The sequence below is a fragment of the Eleutherodactylus coqui genome, chromosome 5 (genome assembly GCF_035609145.1).
Source record: "Eleutherodactylus coqui strain aEleCoq1 chromosome 5, aEleCoq1.hap1, whole genome shotgun sequence".
Taxonomy (NCBI): domain Eukaryota; kingdom Metazoa; phylum Chordata; class Amphibia; order Anura; family Eleutherodactylidae; genus Eleutherodactylus; species Eleutherodactylus coqui.
Window position 1 is genome coordinate 2,362,750 of NC_089841.1, and position 26,362 is coordinate 2,389,111.

Consider the following 26,362-nt stretch of genomic DNA (forward strand, 5'->3'; position numbering starts at 1 on the left):
TTCTCTTCTTCCTGTCATGTGACCATAACACCATCAGACTTTCTGCCCTCCTATGAGACCCTCTATTCTAGCAGCCTTTTGCTTCTCCACAGAACCACATTATAGTAAACCCCTCCTCTTCCTGTCATGTGACTTCCTGCCCTCAGACCTCCTAGGAGTCCATCCATTCTAGCAGCCTCCTGTTTTCTTTCCACAAAACTACATTGTAGTAGGCTCTTCCTCTTCCTGTCATGTGACTTCCTCCCCTCAGACCTCCTAGGAGTTCCTCCATTCTAGCATCTCCCAGCTAAGGTCAGTAAATTGATTATTTGTTTAGGATTACTTAGTCCCAGTTCCCGGAACGTTCTTGCCCATCAGAGCCCAGTCTGTATAGTAGCCCCTGTTATGTACGATGGTCTCATCATGTGTGAGACCGCCGGGAGGACTCAGGGGATTGTAAGTGAGGAATAACCTCGTCCGCAGAGTCCAGTCTGGTGTTCAGTATTCTGTATAGTAGCCCCTGTTATGTACGATGGTCTCATCATGTGTGAGACCGCCGGGAGGGGATTGTACGTGATGAATAACCTCGTCCGCAGAGCCCAGTCTGGTGTTCAGTATTCTGTATAGTAGCCCCTGTTATGTACGATGGTCTCATCATGTGTGAGACCGCCGGGAGGACTCATGGGATTGTAAGTGAGGGATAACCTCGTCCGCAGAGTCCAGTCTGGTGTTCAGTATTCCGTATAGTAGCCCCTGTTATGTACGATGGTCTCATGATGTGTGAGACCGCCGGGAGGGGATTGTAAGTGAGGAATAACCTCGTCCGCAGAGTCCAGTCTGGTGTTCAGTATTCTGTATAGTAGCCCCTGTTATGTACGATGGTCTCATGATGTGTGAGACCGCCGGGAGGGGATTGTAAGTGAGGAATAACCTCGTCCGCAGAGCCCAGTCTGGTGTTCAGTATTCTGTATAGTAGCCCCTGTTATGTACGATGGTCTCATCATGTGTGAGACCGCCGGGAGGGGATTGTAAGTGAGGAATAACCTCGTCCGGCAGAGTCCAGTCTGGTGTTCAGTATTCCGTATAGTAGCCCCTGTTATGTACGATGGTCTCATCATGTGTGAGACCGCCGGGAGGACTCAGGGGATTGTAAGTGAGGAATAACCTCGTCCGCAGAGCCCAGTCTGGTGTTCAGTATTCTGTATAGTAGCCCCTGTTATGTACGATGGTCTCATCATGTGTGAGACCGCCAGGAGGACTCATGGGATTGTAAGTGAGGAATAACCTCGTCCGCAGAGCCCAGTCTGGTGTTCAGTATTCCGTATAGTAGCCTCTGTTATGTACGATGGTCTCATCTTGTGTGAGACCGCCGGGAGGACTCAGGGGATTGTAAGTGAGGAATAACCTCGTCCGGCAGAGCCCAGTCTGGTGTTCAGTATTCCGTATAGTAGCCTCTGTTATGTACGATGGTCTCATCATGTGTGAGACCGCCGGGAGGACTCAGGGGATTGTAAGTGAGGAATAACCTCGTCCGCAGAGCCCAGTCTGGTGTTCAGTATTCCGTATAGTAGCCCCTGTTATGTACGATGGTCTCATCATGTGTGAGACCGCCGGGAGGACTCAGGGGATTGTAAGTGAGGAATAACCTCGTCCGGCAGAGCCCAGTCTGGTGTTCAGTATTCCGTATAGTAGCCCCTGTTATGTACGATGGTCTCATCATGTGTGAGACCGCCGGGAGGGGATTGTAAGTGAGGAATAACCTCGTCCGCAGAGCCCAGTCTGGTGTTCAGTATTCCGTACAGTAGCCCCTGTTATGTACGATGATCTTATCATGTGTGAGACCGCCGGGAGGGGATTGTAAGTGAGGAATAACCTCGTCCGCAGAGCCCAGTCTGGTGTTCAGTATTCCGTATAGTAGCCTCTGTTATGTACGATGGTCTCATCTTGTGTGAGACCGCCGGGAGGACTCAGGGGATTGTAAGTGAGGAATAACCTCGTCCGGCAGAGCCCAGTCTGGTGTTCAGTATTCCGTATAGTAGCCTCTGTTATGTACGATGGTCTCATCATGTGTGAGACCGCCGGGAGGACTCAGGGGATTGTAAGTGAGGAATAACCTCGTCCGCAGAGCCCAGTCTGGTGTTCAGTATTCCGTATAGTAGACCCTGTTATGTACGATGGTCTCATCATGTGTGAGACCGCCGGGAGGGGATTGTACGTGATGAATAACCTCGTCCGCAGAGCCCAGTCTGGTGTTCAGTATTCTGTATAGTAGCCCCTGTTATGTACGATGGTCTCATCATGTGTGAGACCGCCGGGAGGACTCAGGGGATTGTAAGTGAGGAATAACCTCGTCCGGCAGAGCCCAGTCTGGTGTTCAGTATTCCGTATAGTAGCCCCTGTTATGTACGATGGTCTCATCATGTGTGAGACCGCCAGGAGGGGATTGTAAGTGAGGAATAACCTCGTCCGGCAGAGCCCAGTCTGGTGTTCAGTATTCCGTATAGTAGCCCCTGTTATGTACGATGGTCTCATCATGTGTGTGACCGCCGGGAGGGGATTGTAAGTGAGGAATAACCTCGTCCGCAGAGCCCAGTCTGGTGTTCAGTATTCCGTATAGTAGCCTCTGTTATGTACGATGGTCTCATCTTGTGTGAGACCGCCGGGAGGACTCAGGGGATTGTAAGTGAGGAATAACCTCGTCCGGCAGAGCCCAGTCTGGTGTTCAGTATTCCGTATAGTAGCCTCTGTTATGTACGATGGTCTCATCATGTGTGAGACCGCCGGGAGGACTCAGGGGATTGTAAGTGAGGAATAACCTCGTCCGCAGAGCCCAGTCTGGTGTTCAGTATTCCGTATAGTAGACCCTGTTATGTACGATGGTCTCATCATGTGTGAGACCGCCGGGAGGGGATTGTAAGTGAGGAATAACCTCGTCCGCAGAGCCCAGTCTGGTGTTCAGTATTCCGTATAGTAGCCCCTGTTATGTACGATGGTCTCATCATGTGTGAGACCGCCGGGAGGACTCAGGGGATTGTAAGTGAGGAATAACCTCGTCCGGCAGAGCCCAGTCTGGTGTTCAGTATTCCGTATAGTAGCCCCTGTTATGTACGATGGTCTCATCATGTGTGAGACCGCCGGGAGGGGATTGTAAGTGAGGAATAACCTCGTCCGCAGAGCCCAGTCTGGTGTTCAGTATTCCGTACAGTAGCCCCTGTTATGTACGATGATCTTATCATGTGTGAGACCGCCGGGAGGGGATTGTAAGTGAGGAATAACCTCGTCCGCAGAGCCCAGTCTGGTGTTCAGTATTCCGTATAGTAGCCTCTGTTATGTACGATGGTCTCATCTTGTGTGAGACCGCCGGGAGGACTCAGGGGATTGTAAGTGAGGAATAACCTCGTCCGGCAGAGCCCAGTCTGGTGTTCAGTATTCCGTATAGTAGCCTCTGTTATGTACGATGGTCTCATCATGTGTGAGACCGCCGGGAGGACTCAGGGGATTGTAAGTGAGGAATAACCTCGTCCGCAGAGCCCAGTCTGGTGTTCAGTATTCCGTATAGTAGACCCTGTTATGTACGATGGTCTCATCATGTGTGAGACCGCCGGGAGGGGATTGTAAGTGAGGAATAACCTCGTCCGCAGAGCCCAGTCTGGTGTTCAGTATTCCGTATAGTAGCTCCTGTTATGTACGATGGTCTCATCATGTGTGAGACCGCCGGGAGGACTCAGGGGATTGTAAGTGAGGGATAACCTCGTCCGCAGAGCCCAGTCTGGTGTTCAGTATTCCGTATAGTAGCCCCTGTTATGTACGATGATCTCATCATGTGTGAGACCGCCGGGAGGACTCAGGGGATTGTAAGTGAGGAATAACCTCGTCCGCAGAGCCCAGTCTGGTGTTCAGTATTCCGTATAGTAGCCGCCGTTATGTACGATGGTCTCATCATGTGTGAGACCGCTGGGAGGGGATTGTAAGTGAGGAATAACCTCGTCCGCAGAGCCCAGTCTGGTGTTCAGTATTCCGTATAGTAGCCCCTGTTATGTACGATGGTCTCATCATGTGTGAGACCGCCGGGAGGACTCAGGGGATTGTAAGTGAGGGATAACCTCGTCCGCAGAGCCCAGTCTGGTGTTCAGTATTCCGTATAGTAGCCCCTGTTATGTACGATGGTCTCATCATGTGTGAGACCGCCGGGAGGACTCAGGGGATTGTAAGTGAGGGATAACCTCGTCCGCAGAGTCCAGTCTGGTGTTCAGTATTCTGTATAGTAGCCCCTGTTATGTACGATGGTCTCATCATGTGTGAGACCGCCGGGAGGGGATTGTAAGTGAGGAATAACCTCGTCCGGCAGAGTCCAGTCTGGTGTTCAGTATTCTGTATAGTAGCCCCCGTTATGTACGATGGTCTCATCCTGTGTGAGACCGACGGGAGGACTCAGGGGATTGTAAGTGAGGAATAACCTTGTCCGGCAGAGTCCAGTCTGGTGTTCAGTATTCCGTATAGTAGCCCCTGTTATGTACGATGGTCTCATCATGTGTGAGACCACCGGGAGGGGATTGTAAGTGAGGAATAACCTCGTCCGCAGAGCCCAGTCTGGTGTTCAGTATTCCGTATAGTAGCCCCTGTTATGTACGATGGTCTCATCATGTGTGAGACCACCGGGAGGGGATTGTAAGTGAGGAATAACCTCGTCCGCAGAGCCCAGTCTGGTGTTCAGTATTCCGTATAGTAGCCCCTGTTATGTACGATGGTCTCATCATGTGTGAGACCACCGGGAGGGGATTGTAAGTGAGGAATAACCTCGTCCGGCAGAGTCCAGTCTGGTGTTCAGTATTCCGTATAGTAGCCCCTGTTATGGTCGATGATCTCATCATGTGTGGGAACGCCGTTGGGGACAAGGAGCCGCCCTGCTGTGTCCCATGGGATATAGTGAAGTGGCTGGCGATGGCGCCGGCGTCATAGATCTGTGCTGCGGGGCAGTATATATAGAGCCATTATGGGTGTGAGTCACCGGCCCCCCACCACAAACTTCAGCAGCCCCTCTCTAAGAAGATCCCAATGAGCTCGGCCGAACGTCTTCTCCCCATCCAAAGCTAGAAGCACAGAAGGCGTAACACGAGCTGACATCGCCAAAATAACATCCATGTAGTGTCGGGCGTCCCTTACTACATCCCACTTGGTCCTTATCTACAAGGTTTGGGGTCACCCCAGATAGTCTGTTGGCTAATATGTCCCCATATATGTTTAGATCTGTATATAACAGGGATATAGGTCTTCCATCAGCTGGACAGTCAGGGCATAGGCCAGGGGATAAGTGCCCTCAGCATCTGCAGGGGGACATATGACAATTGGAGCTTGTGCCAGACTTAGGCCAGTGGATAAGTGCCTTCAGCATCTGCAGGGGGACATAGGACAATCGGAGCTTCTGCCAGGCTTAGGCCAGGTAATAAGTGCCCTCAGCATCTGTGGTGGAACATAACCTTTTGTCATCGTTTCGTTGAACCCCTTGGGGAAGTATGAGGCTCTGGTAATTTTGTGGGCTTTCTTATAGTCCCCCGTAAGACCGTCTTCTCCCGGGATTTGTTTATCTTTAGGAAATTAATGCCGTTGACTAGTTCAGCCATATTAAATGGTTGTGATGGCGTCTAATTCCTCTGGGCTTGGTGAAGGAAGCTGCACATAAAAGGGGTTACATGATTCTGTGTAGTGGAATCGTCATTAGCTTGGTTACACAATGAGTAGCTGATCTACCCGGCTTCGCCCAAGTTATTTTGATAAAGGTGTTTGTGGTGTTTGCCTGGAAAATGTTATGAAGTCAAGGTTACTTTAGAGGGGCGCTGGTACATCTTGTCTCCTCTGGAATTATGGGTGGAAACGTGGGTTGGCCAGTCTGAGGGAGAGGGAACACCCCAAGCTTGTCACTGGCAGGCGAATACACACCCTCCCTGAAGTGGCCTAGGTGGGTCAAAGCTTGTGATTGCCTGCCATATACACAAATTCATCCAGGTGTTCTGGGGGAATTCTGCTTCGGCCCTTTTGAATCCACTGCTCTGACCACTCGGTTGAAGTTGTGGCTTTTGTATTACATCCAGCCATCCATCGCTGAGCGGGCAGCTGCGAGGAGGGTCACAGCGGATCCTGAAGCACAGACGGGAAGGCCGCCGGGCAGCGTGACTGCAGTCCCATCAGCAGAGACACATGACAGCGCACCTGCAACTGTGAGAGCGGCCAGTGGAGAAGGGAGGACGCCGGGGACTGTAACATCGGGGCCACGTGCTGAGATGGGAGGGGAGAGGACTATAGTGACAAGGAAGCTGGGAGTGCAGTTATGGACACAGTCACAGCGGGGACGGGAGCACAGCAGTCACTTAGGCCACAGCTATCAGCCACACTGAGACTGGGGTCTGCAGCACAAATGGCACACTCCCAGGGGAACTGCGAGACGCAACACCACAAGCATCGGGGTCGGCAGGGCACACTGACAGCTGCCGGGTTGGCATCTCAACAGCAGCACAGCCAATAACAAGCTGTTGTTGGCACCTTGCCTTTCCCTCTATCTGGAAGTGGCCAACCCATGTCTCCACCCCTAGTTCCGGTGGAGACCAGATGCACCATTACCTGTTAGAGGAACTAAGGAATATAATATGCTGAAGAGTTATTACGTCTGTTTGGTGTACAGAGTCTGGATGGTAGTGACAATAGTAAGGTGGTTCTGTGTTATCATATGAGGCCGGTCTTAGGAGATGACCTCTCACAACTGCTAGACTACAAGAAAAAATATAAGCGCTCACCACCTCAATTCATCCAACCCAGCTTCAGTAGACGGCTTGATCTTTTTGTTCAGAGGCAGAGCAGTCGTGCAGTCCATCACGATTATTCATCCAGAATTTCTTTCAAAAAGGTAATGCACTGCTTGTATGTGAAGAATCAAAGTCTATATTGTAGAAGTGTCAGATCATTAGTTACACAGAGAGGACGTGTTTCGGTCTACAATAGACCTTGGTCACCACCTGTCTTAGGAGATGACCTTTCACAACTGCCTTATGGGCGCACCATAGAGTAGAGTCAGACCCCTCCCCATTGTCATGAAGGTCACAATAGTCTGGTGACATTGTTAGTGAATGAGGGGCATACTTCGGGGATTTTAGGATATAATTGTTTAGACTTTACTAGATGGGTAGTTGAGTTGTTCCTGAACTGGCAATTCTGGGTGGTCCAACTGTGTCGTGATGCCTATAGTAGTAGAAATGACCCCACTAATAAGATCCCTATTCACCAGCATAGTTCTGGGTGGTCTGACCACGTCGTGGTGCCTATAGTAGTAGAAAAGACCCCAGTAATAAGACCCCTATTCACCAGCATGGTTCTGGGTGGTCTGACCGCAACTTGGTACCTATAGTAGTAGAAATGAACCCACTAATAAGACCCCTATTCACAGCATAGTTCTGGGTGGTCTGACCATGTCATGGTGCCTATAGTAGTAGAAATTACCCCAGTAATAAGACCCCTGTTCACCAGCATAGTTTTGGATGGTCTGACCACGTTATAGTGCCTATAGTAGTAGAAATGACCCCAGTAATAAGACCCCTATTCACCAGCTTAGTTCTGGGTGGTCTGACCACGTTGTGATGCCTATAGTAGTAGAAATGACCCCAGTAATAAGACTTCTATTCACCAGCATAGTTCTGGGTGGTCTGACCGCAACTTGGTACCTATAGTAGTAGAAATGACCCCAGTAATAAGACCCCTATTCACCAGCATAGTTCTGGGTGGTCTGACCTTGTCGTAGTGCCTATAGTAGTAGAAATGACCCCACTAATAAGATCCCTATTCACAGCATAGTTCTGGGTGGTCCGACCGCATCATGGGGCCTATAGTAGTGGAAATGACCCCAGTAATAAGACCCCTATTCACCAGCATAGTTCTGGGTGGTCTGACCGTATCGTGGTGCCTATAGTGATTTGAAATGACCCCACTAATAAGACCCCTATTCAACAGCATAGTTCTGGGTGGTCTGACCGTGTCTTGGTGCCTATAGTGTTAAGGACCGCTGCACGGTCACATAACCTTTCAGGTCTTGGGGCCAAATTAGAGCCGTATCTGGATGCATCCCAGAAACCAAGAACTAGATAGACAGTTATTAGTTTCCTCAGATACGTAGAGAAAAGTCACGGCAGGAAACAAGTGACTCTCTCTGTCAGAAGGCGCGCCGTATTCTGAGCTTTTTTTTACTTTTGTATATTTTTATACAGGAAAGGAATGGGTCATTAGTCACAGTGTTAATCTCATTGGGTTAGACAAACAATATGAATCGTGCATTGTTCAGCAATCACATAGCGTGAGAATATATGAAATGTCCTTCAAATATCAGTTTTTTCCCGACGTTATCTGGTCCTCCCTTGTGATTTTAGACGGTCGTAATGTCTTGTTAGCACAATCAGTTCTTTGTTCAAACCTTATGGCGTGGGGGAGTTTCTTCTGATAACAATTGTACCAGGCACCCCGACTTGGTTTCTCAGAAGAATAAAAACAAATCATTAGACACTGTACCGGACCTCCTGCTCTAAACTTATTTCTGCTTTGCATTACTGTTTTACTGCGCAAGAGCTTATTTACATCTTATAATGCTCCATTTTGTATCTGGCAGCCATTTTGAGACAGATTCTTCCATGTTATGAGCCTGTACCTTCTCAATAGTAGTAGAAATGACCCCACTAATAAGACCCCTATTCACCAGCATAGTTCTGAGTGGTCTGACCGCGTTGTGGTGCCTATAGTAGTAGAAATGACCCCACTAATAAGATTCCTATTCACAGCAATGTTCTGGGTGGTCCAACGTCATGAACCTATAGTAGTAGAAATGACCCCACTAATAAGACCCTTATTCACCAGCATAGTTCTAGGTGGTCTAACCACGTTCTGGTTTCTATCCTAGTAGAAATGACCCCACTAATAAGATTCCTATTCACAGCAATGTTCTGGGTGGTCCGACCACGTCATGATGCCTATAGTAGTAGAAATGAGCCCACTAATAAGACCCCTATTCACCAACATAAAGATAGGTGGTCCGACCGTGTCGTGATGCCTATAGTAGTAGAAATGATCCCAGTAATAAGACCCCTATTCACCAGCATAGTTCTGGGTGGTCTGACTATGTTGTGATGCCTATAGTAGTAGAAATGACCCCAGTAAAAAGACCCCTATTCACAACATAGTTCTGGGTGGTCCGACCGCGTCGTGATGCCTATAGTAGTAGAAATGACCCCACTAATAAGACCCCTATTGACCAGCATAGTTCTGGGTGGTCTGACCATGTCGTGATGCCTATGGTAGTGAAAATGACCCCAGTAATCAGACGCCTTTTCACCTGCAACGTTCTGGGTGGTCCAACCTCGTTGTGATGCCTATAGTAGTAGAAATGACCCCAGTAATAAGACCCCTATTCACAGCATGGTTCTGGGTGGTCCGACCATATTGTGATGCACATAGTAGTAGAAATGACCCCACTAATAAGACCCCTATTCATCAGCATACACTACCGTTCAAAAGTTTGGGATCACATTGAAATGTCCTTATTTTTGAAGGAAAAGCACTGTACTTTTCAATGAAGATAACTTTAAACTAGTCCTAACTTTAAACAAATGCACTCTATACATTGCTAATGTGGTAAATGACTATTCTAGCTGCAAATGTCTGGTTTTTTGTGCAATATCTACAAAGGTGAATAGAGGCCCATTTCCAGCAACTATCACTCCAGTGTTCTAATGGTACAATGTGTTTGCTCATTGGCTCAGAAGGCTAATTGATGATTAGAAAACCCTTGTGCAATCATGTTCACACATCTGAAAACAGTCTAGCTCGTTACAGAAGCTACAAAACTGACCTTCCTGTGAGCAGATTGAGTTTCTGGAGCATCACATTTGTGGGGTCAATTAAACGCTCAAAATGGCCAGAAAAAGAGAACTTTCATCTGAAACTCGACAGTCTATTCTTGTTCTTAGAAATGAAGGCTATTCCATGCGAGAAATTGCTAAGAAATTGAAGATTTCCTACAACGGTGTGTACTACTCCCTTCAGAGGACAGCACAAACAGGCTCTAACCAGAGTAGAAAAAGAAGTGGGAGGCCGCGTTGCACAACTAAGCAAGAAGATAAGCACATTAGAGTCTCTAGTTTGAGAAACAGACGCCTCACAGGTACCCAACTGGCATCTTCATTAAATAGTACCCGCAAAACACCAGTGTCAACATCTACAGTGAAGAGGCGGCTGCGGGATTTTGGGCTTCAGGGCAGAGTGGCAAAGAAAAAGCCATATCTGAGACTGGCCAATAAAAGAAAAAGATTAAGATGGGCAAAAGAACACAGACATTGGACAGAGGAAGACTGGAAAAAAGTGTTGTGGACTGATGAATCCAAGTTTGAGGTGTTTGGATCACAAAGAAGAACGTTTGTGAGACGCAGAACAAATGAAAAGATGCTGGAAGAATGCCTGACGCCATCTGTTAAGCATGGTGGAGGTAATGTGATGGTCTGGGGTTGCTTTGGTGCTGGTAAGGTGGGAGATTTGTACAGGGTAAAAGGGATTCTGAATAAGGAAGGCTATCACTCCATTTTGCAACGCCATGCCATACCCAGTGGACAGCGCTTGATTGGAACCAATTTCATCCTACAACAGGACAATGACCTTAAACACACCTCCAAATTGTGCAAGAACTATTTACAGCAGAAGCAGACAGCTGGTATTCTATCGGTAATGGAGTGGCCAGCGCAGTCACCAGATCTGAACCCCATTGAGCTGTTGTGGGAGCAGCTTGACCGTATGGTACGCCAGAAGTGCCCATCCAACCAATCCAACTTGTAGGAGATGCTTCTAGAAGCGTGGGGTGCAATTTCTCAAGCTTACCTCAACAAATTAACAGCTAGAATGTCAAAGGTGTGCAATGCTGTAATTGCTGCAAAAGGAGGATTCTTTGACGAAAGCAAAGTTTGATGTAAAAACAATGTTATTTCAAATACAAATCATTATTTCTAACCTTGTCAATGTCTTGGCTCTATTGTCTATTCATTTCACAACGCATGGTGGTGAATAAGTGTGACTTTTCATGGAAAACACAAAATTGTTTGGGTGACCCCAAACTTTTGAACGGTAGTGTAGTTCTGGGTGATCTGACCACGTTTTAATGCACATAGTAGTAGAAATGACCCCTGTAATAAAACCCCTATTCACCAGCATAGCTTTGGGTGGTCCAACGATATCGTGATGCTCATATTAGTAGAAATTACCCCACTAATAAGACCCCCTTTTCATCCCCATAGTTCTGGGTGATCTGACCACGTCGTAATGCACTTGGTAGTAGAAATGACCCCACTAATAAGACCGCTATTCACAGCATAGTTCTGGGTGGTCTGACCATATCGTGATGCTCATAGTAGTAGAAATGACCCCACTAATAAGACCCCTTTTCACCAGCATAGTTCTGGGTGGTCTGACCCGGTCTTGGTGCCCATAGTAGTAGAAATGACCTCACTAATAAGACCACTGTTCACCAGCATAGTTCTGGGTGATCCGACCACATCGTGATGCCTATAGTAGTAGAAATGACCCCACTAATAAGACCCGTATTCACAAGCATAGTTCTGTGTGGTCCGACTGTGTCGTAGTGCCTATAGTAGTAGAAATGACCTCACTAATAAAACCTCTATTCACAGCATAGTTCTGGGTGGTAAGACCGCGTTGTGATGCCTATAGTAGTATAGATTACCCCACTAATAAGACCCCTATTAAGCAGCATAGTTCTGGGTGGTCCGACTGCGTTGTGATGCCTATAGTAGTAGAAATGACCCCAGTAATAAGACCCCTATTCACAGCATAGTTCTGGGTGGTCCAACCGCGTCATAATGCATATAGTAGTAGAAATGACCCCACTAATAAGACCTCTATTGACCAGCATAGTTTTGGGTGTTCTGACCATATCGTAATGCTCATAGTAGTAGAAATGACCCTGCTAATAAGACCCCTATTCACAGCATAGTTCTGGGTGGTCTGACCGCGTTTTGATGCCTATAGTAGTAGAAATGACCCCAGTAATAAAACCCCCTATTCACAGCATAGTTCTGGGTGGTCTGACCATATTGTGATGCTCATAGCAGTAGAAATAACCCCACTAATAAGACCCCCTATTCACCCCTATAACTCTGGGTGGTCTGACCACATCGTAATGCACATATTAAGTGGGGTAATTTCTACTACAAAGACCCCTATTCACCAGCATAGTTCTGGGTGGTCTGACCATATCGTGATACTCATAGAAGTAGAATTGACCCCACTAATAAGACCCCCTATTCACCAGCATAGTTCTGGGTGGTCTGACCATGTTGTGATGCCTATAGTAGTAGAAATGACCCCACTAATAAGACCCCTTTTCACAGCATAGTTCTGTGTGGTCCGACTGCGTCGTGATGCCTATAGTAGTAGAAATGACCCCACTAATAAGACCCCTATTCACCAGCATGGTTCTGGGTGATCCAAATGGGTCGTGGTGCCTATAGCAGTATAAATGACCCCACTAATAGGACCCCTATTCACCAGCATAGTTCTGGGTGGTCCAACCATATTGTGATGCTCAAAGTAGTAGAAATAACCACACTAAGACCCCCTATTCACCCCCATCGTTCTGGGTGGTCTGATCACATCGTAATGCACATATTAAGTGGGGTAATTTCTACTACTAAGACCCCTATTCACCAGCATAGTTCTGGGTGGTCCGACCGTGTTATGATGCTTATAGTAGTAGAAATGACCCCACTAATAAGACCCCTATTCACCAGCATAGTTCTGGGTGGTCTGACCACGTCGTTATGCACATACTTATAGAAATGACCCCAGTAATCAGACCCCATTTCACCTGCAGCTTTCTGGGTGGTCCGACCTCGTCGTGATGCCTATAGTAGTAAAAATGACCACCACTAATAAGACCCCTATTCACCAGCATAGTTGTAGGTGGTCCGATTGCGTCGTGATGCCTATAGTAGTAGAAATGACCCCAGTAATAAGACCCCCCTATTCGCAGCATAGTTCTGGGTGGTCCGACCACTTTGTGATGCCTATAGTAGTAGAAATGACCCCACTAATAAGACCCCTATTCACCAGCATAGTTCTGGGTGGTCCGACCACGTCTTAATGCATATACTAGTAGAAATGACCCCAGTAATAAGACCCCTATTCACAGCGTAGTTCTGGGTGGTCCGACCACGTCTTAATGCATATAGTAGTAGAAATGACCCCACTAATAAGACCCCTATTCACCAGCATAATTCTGGGTGGTCTGAACATGTTGTGGTGCCTGTAGTAGTAGAAATGACCCTACTAATAAGACCCCCTATTCACAGCATAGTTCTGGGTGGTCCGACCGCGTTGCGATGCCTATAGAAGTAGAAATGACCCCAGCAGTAAGACCTCTTTTCACAGCATAGTTCTGGGTGGTCCGACTGCGTTGTGATGCCTATAGTAGTAGAAATGACCCCAGTAATAAGACCCCTATTCACAGCATAGTTCTGGGTGGTCCGACTGCGTTGTGATGCCTATAGTAGTAGAAATGACCCCAGTAATAAGACCCCTATTCACAGCATACTTCTGGGTGGTCCGACCGCGTTGTGATGCCTATAGTAGTAAAAATGACCACCACTAATAAGACCCCTATTCACCAGCATAGTTGTAGGTGGTCCAATTGCGTCGTGATGCCTATAGTAGTAGAAATGACCCCAGTTCTAAGACCCCTATTCACAGCATAGTTCTGGGTGGTCTGACTGCGTCGTGATGCCTATAGTAGTAGAAATGACCCCACTAATAAAACCTCTTTTCACCAGCATAGTTCTGGGTGGTCCGACCATGTTGTGATGCCTATAGTAGTAGAAATGACCCCACTAATAAAAACCCCTATTCACAGCATAGTTCAGGGTGGTCCGACCACGTCGTAATGCACATTGTAGTAGAAATGACCCCAGTAATAAGACCCCTTTTCACAGCATAGTTCTGGGTGGTCCGACCGCATCATAAGGCCTATAGTAGTAGAAATGATCCCAGTAATAAAACCCCCTATTCACAGCATAGTTCTGGGTGGTCCGACTGCGTTGATGCCTATAGTAGTAGAAATTACCCCACTAATAAGACCCCTATTCACCAGCATAGTTCTGGGTCATCCAACCATGTCATAATGCATATAGTAGTAGAAATGACCCCAGTAATAAGACCCCTATTCACAGCGTAGTTCTGGGTGGTCCAACCGCGTCATAATGCATATAGTAGTAGAAATGACCCCAATAATAAGACCCCTATTCACAGCGTAGTTCTGGGTGGTCCGACCGCATCGTAATGCATATAGTAGTAGAAATGACCCCAATAATAAGACCCCTATTCACCAGCATAATTCTGGGTGGTCTGAACATGTTGTGGTGTCTATAGTAGTAGAAATGACCCTACTAATAAGACCCCCTATTCACAGCATAGTTCTGGGTGGTCCGACCGCGTTGTGATGCCTATAGTAGTAGAAATGACCCTACTAATAAAACCCCCTATTCACAGCATAGTTCTGGGTGGTCCGACCGCGTTGTGATGCCTATAGTAGTAGAAATGACCCTACTAATAAGACCCCTATTCACAGCATAGTTCTGGGTGGTCCGACCGCGTTGTGATGCCTATAGTAGTAGAAATGACCCCAGCAGTATGACCTCTTTTCACAGCATAGTTCTGGGTGGTCCGACTGCGTTGTGATGCCTATAGTAGTAGAAATGACCCCAGTAATAAGACCCCTATTCACAGCATAGTTCTGGGTGGTCCGACAGCGTCGTGATGCCAATAGAAGTAGAAATGACCCCACTAATAAGACCCCTATTTACCCCCATAGTTCTGGGTGGTCTGACCGCGTTGTGGTACCTATAGTAGTAGAAATGACCCCACTAATAACTATTCTGTTCTACATCTTGCAAATTGGTCGGGTTGCGTCGGGGGTTGTAAATGCCAAATGTCAAACATGGGTGGTTCGTGTGGCAGTGGGTGTGTTTATAGAAGGCCAGAGAGCTTTATTTGTCACCCACCCAAACTATAGAGCCCCCCGTCCGTCAGTGAGGGTCTGTCCGGTGCCGTTCCAGTTTGGCGCGTGCTGCGTCCGTCAGTGGGATCTGTCTGGTGCCGTTCCAGTTTGGCGCCTGTTGCGTCCGTCAGTGGGGTCTGTCTGTGCCGTTCCAGTTTGGCAGGTACTGCGTCCGTCAGTGGGGGTCTGTCCAGTGCCGTTCCAGTTTGGCGCCTGTTGCGTCCGTCAGTGGGGTCTGTCTGTGCCGTTCCAGTTTGGCAGGTACTGCGTCCGTCAGTGGGGTCTGTCTGGTGCCGTTCCAGTTTGGCAAGTACTGCATCCGTCAGTGCAGTCTGTCTGGTGCCGTTCCAGTTTGGCAGGTACTGCGTCCGTCAGTGGGGTCTGTCTGGTGCCGTTCCAGTTTGGCAAGTACTGCATCCGTCAGTGCAGTCTGTCTGGTGCCGTTCCAGTTTGGCAGGTACTGCGTCCGTCAGTGGGGTCTGTCTGGTGCCGTTCCAGTTTGGTGCGGGCTGCGTCTGTCGGTTCCAGCAGTTTAGGTGTGTGTGCGTGCGTGTGTGTACGAAAGCCCTCCATGACTGACTGACTCGCCAAAAGTTCTCCAACTTCCCGATGTCGTAGAAACATGAATTTTGGCACAAGCATAGATTATCTCCAAAATAGGAAAAGTAATTGGATCCCAACTCGATTTTTCAATTCTAGCGCAAAAGAATTGGCGTCGAAATTTAACGTACGGAATCTAAATCTCTCACTTCCAATGTCATAGAAACTTAAAATTTGGCATGAGCATTGATTGTCATAAATAGGAAAAGCTAATGGGTCCCAACTCGATTATTCAGGTCTGTGCGCAAAAGAATTAGCGTCCAAATTTACGTATGGAATGTAATTTTCTCACTTTTCGGTGTCATAGAAACGTGAAATTTGGCACGAGCATTGATTATGTCATAAATAGGAAACGCTAATAGGTCCCAACTCGATTATTCAATTCCATGCGCAAAAGAATTAGTGTCCAAATTTTATGTACGTAATCTAATTCTCTCACTTCCTGATGTCATTTTATATAAAGGAAACGTCGCATGGTTACCTCCACGTGGTGTTTCCTGGGTAACGCAGAGAACTATGCAAAATGGTGAACATATGTTTTTCCTCAGTATCTCTAAAGTAACCACGACTTCATAAGATTTCCGTGTGAACACCAGATAAACACCAGTACCAAATTAACTCGGGCGAAGCCGGGTATATCTGTGTGTGTGTGTGTGTGTGTGTATTCTGTTATATCTCCCCTCTTAGTAAAAGGTTAGCGGTTAAAGGTGTTCATATACAACCTTGTTGCACCTCCCCTCATGCACCTCATGATTCCCACAGACCATTCTTATTGGATAAGCTTCTCATTTTCTGGTAACATTATTTGCTTCTTACAAATTCTTTCACTTTTGATACTTTACTAACGTGTGACTTACCATATCCTGGGACCGACCAATCCTGGATGAGCACCAGAACTCCTAGTTTGTGATGTCACGCTTGTCCGTAACAGCGATTGTACTCCTTTGAATGAATCAGAAGCGTCCGGCCTGATACAGAGCATGTGGCCATCTGTTACCTTTTGTGCACCAACTTCTGAATATCTAATTTGGCCCACGTAGTGAACATAAGAGGAGCTCGATTAGGTCAGATATCAGTAGTTCAGGTCAGAAGCTGTGAGGAGGATTCTGCTGCCCGATGTCCTACATACATCCCAACCCACTCGGACATTGCAGACCTCTAGATTGGGCTCTACAACACTGTAAAAAACAGGTCTGAACTTGAAAGAGAGTAAGCAGGGCGGTCGCTGATGACTTCTCCCTACCTGGGAGGAAATCAGTCCAACTGATCCCGATGAGGAGAACCCTGTCGCGATTTTGTGTTGCCTGTAGTTTGCTCTTCATAAAACACATTCCCTTTAATGTCTCCTTAAAGGGGTTTTCCCACAACTTGCTTCACAACCACTCTTTCTTCCTGGTTGCTGCCGACCAGAACATGTGACTTTTGCACCCCAGCACTGACCACCTATATCCAGTGATTGGTTGCAGCAGTCCCGTGTCCTGGTCAACAGCAACCAGGGAGGACACAGCGGTTGTGAAGCAATTTTGAGTAATAGGAAAACACTTATAATGTTTCCTCTTATTATCTCCAGTAAGTTTATTATGATGATTTTTGTGTTTTTCCATTGCTTCATATTTTTTCCCTTCAGGTCTCTACATGATTGATTCATCAAAGATGGAGGAAGACAGAAACAAGATGGCAGAAAGTGTATTAAATCTCACCCTAGAGATACTCTTTCAGCTTACTGGAGAGGTGAGAGAGTCTGATGATGTCACTGGGCAGGGGAGAGAGTCTGATTATGTCACTGGGCAGGGGAGAGAGTCTGATGATTTCATATTACATTATTTTTATCTATGGGGATAACAGATGTCACTGGAGAGGGGAGAGAGTCTGATGTCGTCACGGGAGAGGGGAGAGAGTCTGATGTCGTCACGGGAGAGGGGAGAGAGTCTGATGTCGTCACGGGAGAGGGGAGAGAGTCTGATGTCGTCACGGGAGAGAGTCTGATGTCGTCACGGGAGAGGGGAGAGAGTCTGATGCCGTCGTCACGGGAGAGGGGAGAGAATCTGATGCCGTCGTCACGGGAGAGGGGAGAGAGTCTGATGCCGTCGTCGTCACGGGAGAGGGGAGAGAGTCTGATGCCGTCGTCGTCACGGGAGAGGGGAGAGAGTCTGATGCCGTCGTCGTCACGGGAGAGGGGAGAGAGTCTGATGCCGTCGTCACGGGAGAGGGGAGAGAGTCTGATGCCGTCGTCGTCAGGGGAGAGGGGAGAGAGTCTGATGCCGTCGTCGTCAGGGGAGAGGGGAGAGAGTCTGATGCCGTCGTCGTCAGGGGAGAGGGGAGAGAGTCTGATGCCGTCGTCGTCAGGGGAGAGGGGAGAGAGTCTGATGCCGTCGTCGTCACGGGAGAGGGGAGAGAGTCTGATGCCGTCGTCGTCACGGGAGAGGGGAGAGAGTCTGATGCCGTCGTCGTCACGGGAGAGGGGAGAGAGTCTGATGCCGTCGTCGTCACGGGAGAGGGGAGAGAGTCTGATGCCGTCGTCGTCAGGGGAGAGGGGAGAGAGTCTGATGCCGTCGTCGTCAGGGGAGAGGGGAGAGAGTCTGATGCCGTCGTCGTCACGGGAGAGGGGAGAGAGTCTGATGCCGTCGTCGTCACGGGAGAGGGGAGAGAGTCTGATGCCGTCGTCGTCACGGGAGAGGGGAGAGAGTCTGATGCCGTCGTCGTCACGGGAGAGGGGAGAGAGTCTGCTGCCGTCGCCGTCACGGGAGAGGGGAGAGAGTCTGCTGCCGTCGCCGTCACGGGAGAGGGGAGAGAGTCTGCTGCCGTCGGCGTCACGGGAGAGGGGAGAGAGTCTGCTGCCGTCGTCGTCACGGGAGAGGGGAGAGAGTCTGCTGCCGTCGTCGTCACGGGAGAGGGGAGAGAGTCTGCTGCCGTCGTCGTCGTCACGGGAGAGGGGAGAGAGTCTGCTGCCGTCGTCGTCGTCACGGGAGAGGGGAGAGAGTCTGCTGCCGTCGTCGTCACGGGAGAGGGGAGAGAGTCTGCTGCCGTCGTCGTCACGGGAGAGGGGAGAGAGTCTGCTGCCGTCGTCGTCACGGGAGAGGGGAGAGAGTCTGCTGCCGTCGTCGTCACGGGAGAGGGGAGAGAGTCTGCTGCCGTCGTCGTCACGGGAGAGGGGAGAGAGTCTGCCACCGTCGTCGTCACGGGAGAGGGGAGAGAGTCTGCCGCCGTCGTCGTCACGGGAGAGGGGAGAGAGTCTGCCGCCGTCGTCGTCACGGGAGAGGGGAGAGAGTCTGCCGCCGTCGTCGTCACGGGAGAGGGGAGAGAGTCTGCCGCCGTCGTCGTCACGGGAGAGGGGAGAGAGTCTGCCGCCGTCGTCGTCACGGGAGAGGGGAGAGAGTCTGCCGCCGTCGTCGTCACGGGAGAGGGGAGAGAGTCTGCCGATTTCACAGTACATCATTCTTGCCTATGGGGATAACAGATGATGTCACTGGAGGGGAGATGGACTTTGGAAATGTCTGTAGTGATATTTATTAATGTCTCCTCATAGAAGACCTCTAGTGATGGCTGTCAGGACCCTGTGTGTGATGGATGGAGAAGACCCAATAGCCCAATCTCGGGGCCCCCACCTCACCCCCTGATACATGGAGACCTCAATGTACAGAAGATCCTAGAGCTCACCAAGAAGATGACGGAGCTGCTGACCGGAGAGGTGACGGTGCAGGGAATGCTGGGACATTATACAGTAACAGCACTGGAGGCTTCTGGGTGATGACTGTATGTTGTGTTGTCAGGTTCCTATAAGGTGTCAGGATGTCACCGTCTATTTCTCCATGGAGGAGTGGGAGTATATAGGAGGACACCGGGATCTGTACAAGGACGTCATGATGGAGGACCACCGGCCGCTGACATCACCAGGTAATAGATGTATTTTGCAAGTTTGTAGCAAGGTGGAAGAGGGGCATGTGCCCCTTGGCGCTTCAAGGGAGAAAGTGGGGTGCCAGCCGGGCAGAAAACCATGCTAGTTGCATTAGTGGAGCCGCTCACTACAGGATTGTAGATTAAAGTCAATGTGTAATCAGAAGTCCTACATATCAGCAATACACATTTACTAATTGCTGATATGTAAGCATCCCTGTGGTACAGTGACACTAGTCAGTGACTGCATGGCGAGCGGATACTGCATAAAACAGTAGCAAGACAATGTGGCTACAGAAGCAGTGGGCTGCAGAGGCTGGAGAGGTGCCTTGGCCCATGCTACACCTGATCCCCCTTCAAACTACCACCAGCAGCCCTTCTGCTATAGTAGCAGGGGTATGCAGGGCTGGAGAGGTGCCTCGGCCCATGCAATCCCCGAAGCCTCCCAAACTATCACCACCAGCCCTTCTGCTACAATACAGGGGGTGCAGGGCTGAAGAGGTGCCTTGGGCCTGTAACCTATATGGGGCAGGTTTGTGCTTAGGGTGGCCTGATTGTCTTTCTGCCCTCACCCCCTTCCCAACTCACTCTCAATGAGCCGTACATACTGTCAAACTACTAATGGCCACTTTTCAGTGAGTATGTATGTGAGTGCTTCTCATGCTCCGCCCCCTGGTGACCTCATTGAAGGTCCTACAACATATATAAAACATAGAGCCTGGCCGACAGAAGAACAACACAGTTAGGGCTCTTGAAAAGGCGAGGACAAAAATAACAAAATAAGAATACAACTAAGACACAACTCTGCAGTACTGACAGAAGACACCGACCTACCATACCACAAAGATCCGGTGGGCTGAAGGACCTGCGGTGACATCACTGTGGGAAACAGGATGGATGTAGTAGAAGTGTGTGTGTGTGTGTGTGTGTCATAATGGATCTACCATGTAGCACAGCTGTGTGGTGCATTGCACCACCAGAAACACTAGTACTACAATTTCCTAATAATTCCCAGTACTAATATATTACTACTACACTGGGGGCAGGAAGGAGCCGTGTTTGCTCTTTGTGGGGTAGGTGCTCCAGTTCTACTGGGTAGTACTGGGACGCAGTAGGGTTGGCCAACAACTTAGGAAATGGATCCAAATCCTATAAAAATCCCCCCCCCCCTCGTTCACCTCATCGCTTCCTCCCTCCGTTCACCCCATCGCTACCTCCCTCCGTTCACCCCATCGCTTCCTCCCTCCGTTCACCCCATCGCTTCCTCCCTCCGTTCACCCCATCGCTTCCTCCCTCCGTTCACCCCATCGCTTCCTCCCTCCGTTCACCCCATCGCTTCCTCCCTCCGTTCACCCCATCGCTTCCTCCCTCCGTTCACCCCATCGCTTCCTCCCTCCGTTCACCCCATCGCTTCCTCCCTCCGTTCACCCCATCGCTTCCTCCCTCCGCTCACCCCATCGCTTCCTCCCTCCGCTCACCCCATCGCTTCCTCCCTCCGCTCACCCCATCGCTTCCTCCCTCCGCTCACCCCATCGCTTCCTCCCTCCGCCCACCCCATCGCTTCCTCCCTCCGCCCACCCCATCGCTTCCTCCCTCCGCCCACCCCATCGCTTCCTCCCTCCGCCCACCCCATCGCTTCCTCCCTCCGCCCACCCCATCGCTTCCTCCCTCCGCCCACCCCATCGCTTCCTCCCTCCGCCCACCCCATCGCTTCCTCCCTCCGCCCACCCCATCGCTTCCTCCCTCCGCCCACCCCATCGCTTCCTCCCTCCGCCCACCCCATCGCTTCCTCCCTCCGCCCACCCCATCGCTTCCTCCCTCCGCCCACCCCATCGCTTCCTCCCTCCGCCCACCCCATCGCTTCCCCCCTCTCCCCCCATTTGACCTAATCGCTCTCCCTTAGTAGCCTCATCTGTACTTATAGTTGTCCTATTCTACAAACTGCAAGGACTGCGTTATGTAAACTTATCCACTGTTTCTTGGCCTCTCCTGTGCTGCCATCTAGTGATGGTGCAGAAATAGTCCACTGGCATTGTTACATTGATTATTACCCCAACGCCTAGGCACTAACTATTAAACCACATGTGACTTCCCCTGTGATATTTTAGAAGTTCGGACCTATGGATATTTCCTGCTGTACCCTTCTGGCGAGACGGCTTCCACTGAACAAGCTAAACTAGTTAATAAGCTCCAGCAGTACGCTCCGCCCAGTGCCTCGAGGGGCCACACAGAAGTGGGTTACTGATCTCCCCGATCCGCTATTGGGGGGGGAGATATAGTAAAATGCTCTGGTCCTCCTCTGATTATCACCAGAGACGGGCTCCTCCAGGTCCAGTACCTGCATCGCATTCCATCGCTGCTTAGTCACTGATGGAACCATCATGCACCTGTTCTGGGAGTGCGGCGTCCTGCAAGTCTATTGGAGAGAGATTCTCACATTCATGGAGTCACGCTTGGGGACCCCGAGGATCGTGTACCCTGTAAGTGTGTGTCTTAAGTCTGATTGGAGACCTACCAGTGGCTGCGGCAACCTGCACTTTATATGAATTACTGGGGTTTTTAGTGCCAAAAATGTGGTTTTACTAAATTGGAAATCTCCTGGGAGGCCGAGCAGCAATGCTTGGATCCAGGGGGTGAATTCTGCAGTCCCAATGTACAAGCTGATGTATATGGCCAGGGTGCCTAGTGAAATTCAACAAGATTTGGGGTGCCTGGATGAACTGCCCTGCGACGGCAGCATTGGTGCCTGTCTAGGTATTGAGGGGGGATAACTTGAGGAACACCCGCTTGACCAGTTTTTAAGCCAATGCTTTCTTTTTAAGAGTTGTGTTTGGGGGAGGGGTGTGTGTGTGTTTTTACTGTTTTCCCTTCTCTCTGTTGCACTTGGTCTCTTGGACTGGGAACCCCGTTCTATAGGGTTCTTTTCTTTAGCAACAATTGACAACGTTAAAATAAAAAAATATAGCCAAATACGTGTTAGGGGAATGTACACACAAATATAGGTGCTGATGGCTTTTCTATTTTGGATGTATCGCCAAGATGGGCACTGGTGGCGCCGGCCACCTCCTGTTTATTTTTTTTATTTTGACTTAATAAATGCTCCTTTTAAAAAAATTCTCTAATACAGCCGAAGGAAAAAAAAAAGCACACAGCTTTGTTAGCAAGAAAAATAGCAATTGTCCTTGGGCGGTGGGGATGAAAAACGGCTGCAGAAAGGTGTTATGGGAAAAAGTTATATCCCTCTGACTTCACTGTACTGCTCCAAATTAATTATTGAGAAGTGCATGAACGCAATAATTGAGACTGACACAATGCTTGTATCAACACCGATGCGCTTTTGATTTATTAATAACCTCACAGTACATATATACTCCACATGACGAAGCAATACAAGTGCCTATCATTAAAATCATAAAAACTCCTGATTGGCTTATTTCGCAATGACTAATGGCTGGTTTACAGGGAGTGGTGATCACTCCAACAGTTTGAGTAACAGCTTTGAGCGATCAGTTTGCAAAAACCTTTAAGTAGCTACTCGGCTACCTAAGAGCAATTAAGTGTGTAAATGAAGCCTTCCCTGAAAGCAGTTAATAGCCCTAGGGTGCTTATCTGCATTCAGATCTTTGGTTCTCCAGTGGGGAAACAATGCTGTCAGCACTACCTGTGGAGAACTGCTGATAAGACTGACTGACCATTTTTAGGTTGGACTGAATTTAAGGATCAGCTAGCAGTGCAGGATGGGCGGACGTTTAGACGCAATGATTATCGCTAAAACTATCGCCTTTTAGCAATCTTTTTTAGTGCTCATCGGCTGGTGTAAATGGGCCTTAACGTGATAACGCTTTAAGGTGTGTGTTGCTACTAAAACGTGTGATCTCTTATAAACAAACCCTAACTGAGAATAGACTTATTACTATCACTGCTTGGCTTGAGGAATCCAAAAGAGGGGGAATGAGCAGCTTCCTTATCATCGGTGCGGGTCCAAGAGCTCTCTGGGAGTGTGAGAGTCACGGAAGCATCTTGTACATTCCAGCGTACAATATGTTAACCATTTAGATGCTGTTATTTACTAAGTAGGAGGATATAGCTATATAGGATGTGTGTGTGCATAAACTGGAGTGAGAAACATACGAAAAGATATGTAGAATAGAATACATGTATTATTACTACAACAGAGGGGTTAAAGGGAAGCTGTGAGGAGGATTCTGCTGCCCGATGTCCTACCCACATCCCAACATGCTCCGACATTGCAGACCTCTAGATTGGGCTCTACAACACTGTAACAAGAGTCAGCAGGGCGGTCGCTGACTATTTCTCCCTGCCTGGGTCGGCTATCAGTCTAACTGATCCGGGTGAGGAGAACCTTGTCGGGATTTTGTGTTGCCTGTAGTTTGCGCTTCATAAAACACATTCCCTTTAATATCTCCTTAAAGGGGTTTTCCCACCACTTGCTTCACAACCGCTCTGTACTTCCTGGTTTCTGCTAACCAGAACATGTGACTGTAGCAGCAACTCACTGACCACACCACAGATCAATAGCCAATGATTGGCTGCCGCAGTCACATGATCTGTTCAGCAGCAACCAGGGAGGACACAGCGGTTGTGAAGCAATTTTAAGTAATAGGAAAACACTTATAAATGTTTCCTCTTATTATCTCCAGGAAGTTTATGATGTTTTTTGTGTTTTTCCATTGTTTCATATTCTTTCCTTTAAGATCCCTACATGATTGATTCATCAGAGATGGAGAAGGACAGAAACAAGATGGGAGAAAGTGTATTACATCTCACCCTAGAGATACTCTTCCAGCTAACTGGGGAGGTGAGAGTCTGATGTCACTGGGGAGAGTGGAGAGAGTCTGATGATGTCACTGGACAGAGGGGAGAGTCTGATGTCACACTACATCATTATTATCTATGGAGATAACAGATGATGTCACTGGAGAGGTGATGGACTCTGGTAATGTCTGTAGTGATATTTATTAATGTCTCCCTGTATCCAGGATTACACAGTAGTGAAGACCTCTAGTGATGGCCGTCGGGCCCCTGTGTGTGATGGATGGGGAAGACCCCTGAGCCCCTTCACAGAGCCGCCCCCTCACCCACCGATACATGAGAACATCAATGTACAGAAGATCCTCGAGCTCACCCAGAAGATGACGGAGCTGCTGACCAGAGAGGTGACGCTGCGGGGAATGTGGGGGACATTATACAGTAACAGGAGGGTCTGGGTGATGACTGTATGTTGTGTTGTCAGGTTCCTATAAGGGGTCAGGATGTCACCGTCTATTTCTCCATGGAGGAGTGGGAGTATATAGGAGGACACTGGGATCTGTACAAGGACATCATGATGGAGGACCACCGGCCGCTGACCTCACCAGGTAGTAGACATAAATACACATCGCCTATAATTATCTGTATGTGGGGAATACATTCCATCACTTTCTGTGTTTCCTGCAGTTCCATCCAGTAAGAGGAGACCCCCAGAGAGATGTCCCCGTCCTCTTCCACCACAGGACCAACAGGTAGATGGAGATATACCCTATGAGGTGTATGGGGGCCGGGGAGGTCTTGTCTTCAGTCTTATGTCTTCTACTTGTGTAATTAGGACGGTGGAGATGGCAGGATGACTGCTGACCAGAGACAATAGATCAGTTGTGTCAGACTCCTCTTCACCGAGGGCCACATCTGCGCTATGGCCGCCTACAAGGGGCTGATTGTAATTGTAAAGACTGCGTTTGGTAGCAGTCTAAGAGAAAGGATGAAGCTTGTCTGTCAAATGTCCACCTGTCTGCCAATGGTCCCTTGGGTGCAGTTCCACTTTAGGCCTCTTCAGTTTAAATTGTGCTCCCAACTGAAAAAATCCCTAGAGTGGTGGGTGTCGCCCCGTAACCTTAAAAATGGACTCCAGTGGTCCCTATTCCCATATATACCGATGCTAGTCGGTGTGATTGGGGATTGCAGGTGGCAGATAGGAAACTGCAGGGATCCTGGTGGTCTTGCGTCTGCTCATAATCCTCAAATTTTAGAGAATCTAGAGCAGTTTGGGAAACCTTGATACAATCAGAAGACACAGTATGTGGAAAACACATAAAAAAATTTGTCCGAGAACATAACAGTAGCATTAGGGCGGCACCAGACACCCCCATCTTCAATGCCTATGGCGAAGGATGTTCTCCTGAGCGGAAGACAAAGTCAAGTCCTTATCAGCCCTTCACATAAGAGGCTCCCAGGACACCATAGCAGACTTTCTGAGCCGGAAAAGATTAGAGCCAGGAGACTGATCGCTGAATTGGGAAGTATTCGATCTGCTGACGTCCCAGTGGGGTCATCCCAGATAGACCTCTTAGCGTCAAAGACAAATTCAAAGTGCCGCAAGTTCTTCTCTTTAAACCTAGCGGATAATCCCCTGGCACAGGACGCACTCTTCCTGGAATGGGACATGGATTTGCCGTATGCCCCTCCCCTTAAGCAGTGCAAGAAATCCAGAACTGCTGGACCAGGGTTTTCTTCATTGGTGTGGCCAAAAAGGCCCTGGTTCTTGTCGTTGTCCTCTTTGACGATTCAGGCTCCAATTCCGCTGCCTCTCAGGCAGGACCTTCTGTCCCAGGGCCCAGTGTCCTGCCAGGAGATCCACTGGATGAAGCTGATGGCTTGGCTGCTGACCGGCAGAGTTTAAGAGCCCAAGGACTATCGTCCAAGGTAATAAACACTCTCTTAAAAAGTTGAAAGCCCAACCTCCACCATATACTCTAGGGTATTGAGGAAATTGTGTAGCTGGTGCGGATCAAATAGTCCAGAACTGAG

General features: G+C 48.9%; 1 protein-coding gene across 1 annotated transcript in view; it reads left to right on the forward strand.

Moving 5' to 3' along the window:
• The first annotated feature begins 205 nt into the window (after positions 1–205).
• The window catches only part of LOC136627209 (zinc finger protein 585A-like), a 132,981-nt gene continuing 106,824 nt past the window's right edge, over positions 206–26,362 (forward strand). The window contains exons 1-8 of the mRNA XM_066602139.1: positions 206–291; positions 17,292–17,395; positions 19,191–19,352; positions 19,435–19,558; positions 24,274–24,377; positions 24,559–24,735; positions 24,813–24,936; positions 25,016–25,080. Of these exons, the coding sequence (XP_066458236.1) occupies positions 17,300–17,395; positions 19,191–19,352; positions 19,435–19,558; positions 24,274–24,377; positions 24,559–24,735; positions 24,813–24,936; positions 25,016–25,080 (852 nt within the window). The 5' untranslated portion in view covers positions 206–291; positions 17,292–17,299. The remainder of the gene's footprint in view (positions 292–17,291; positions 17,396–19,190; positions 19,353–19,434; positions 19,559–24,273; positions 24,378–24,558; positions 24,736–24,812; positions 24,937–25,015; positions 25,081–26,362) is intronic.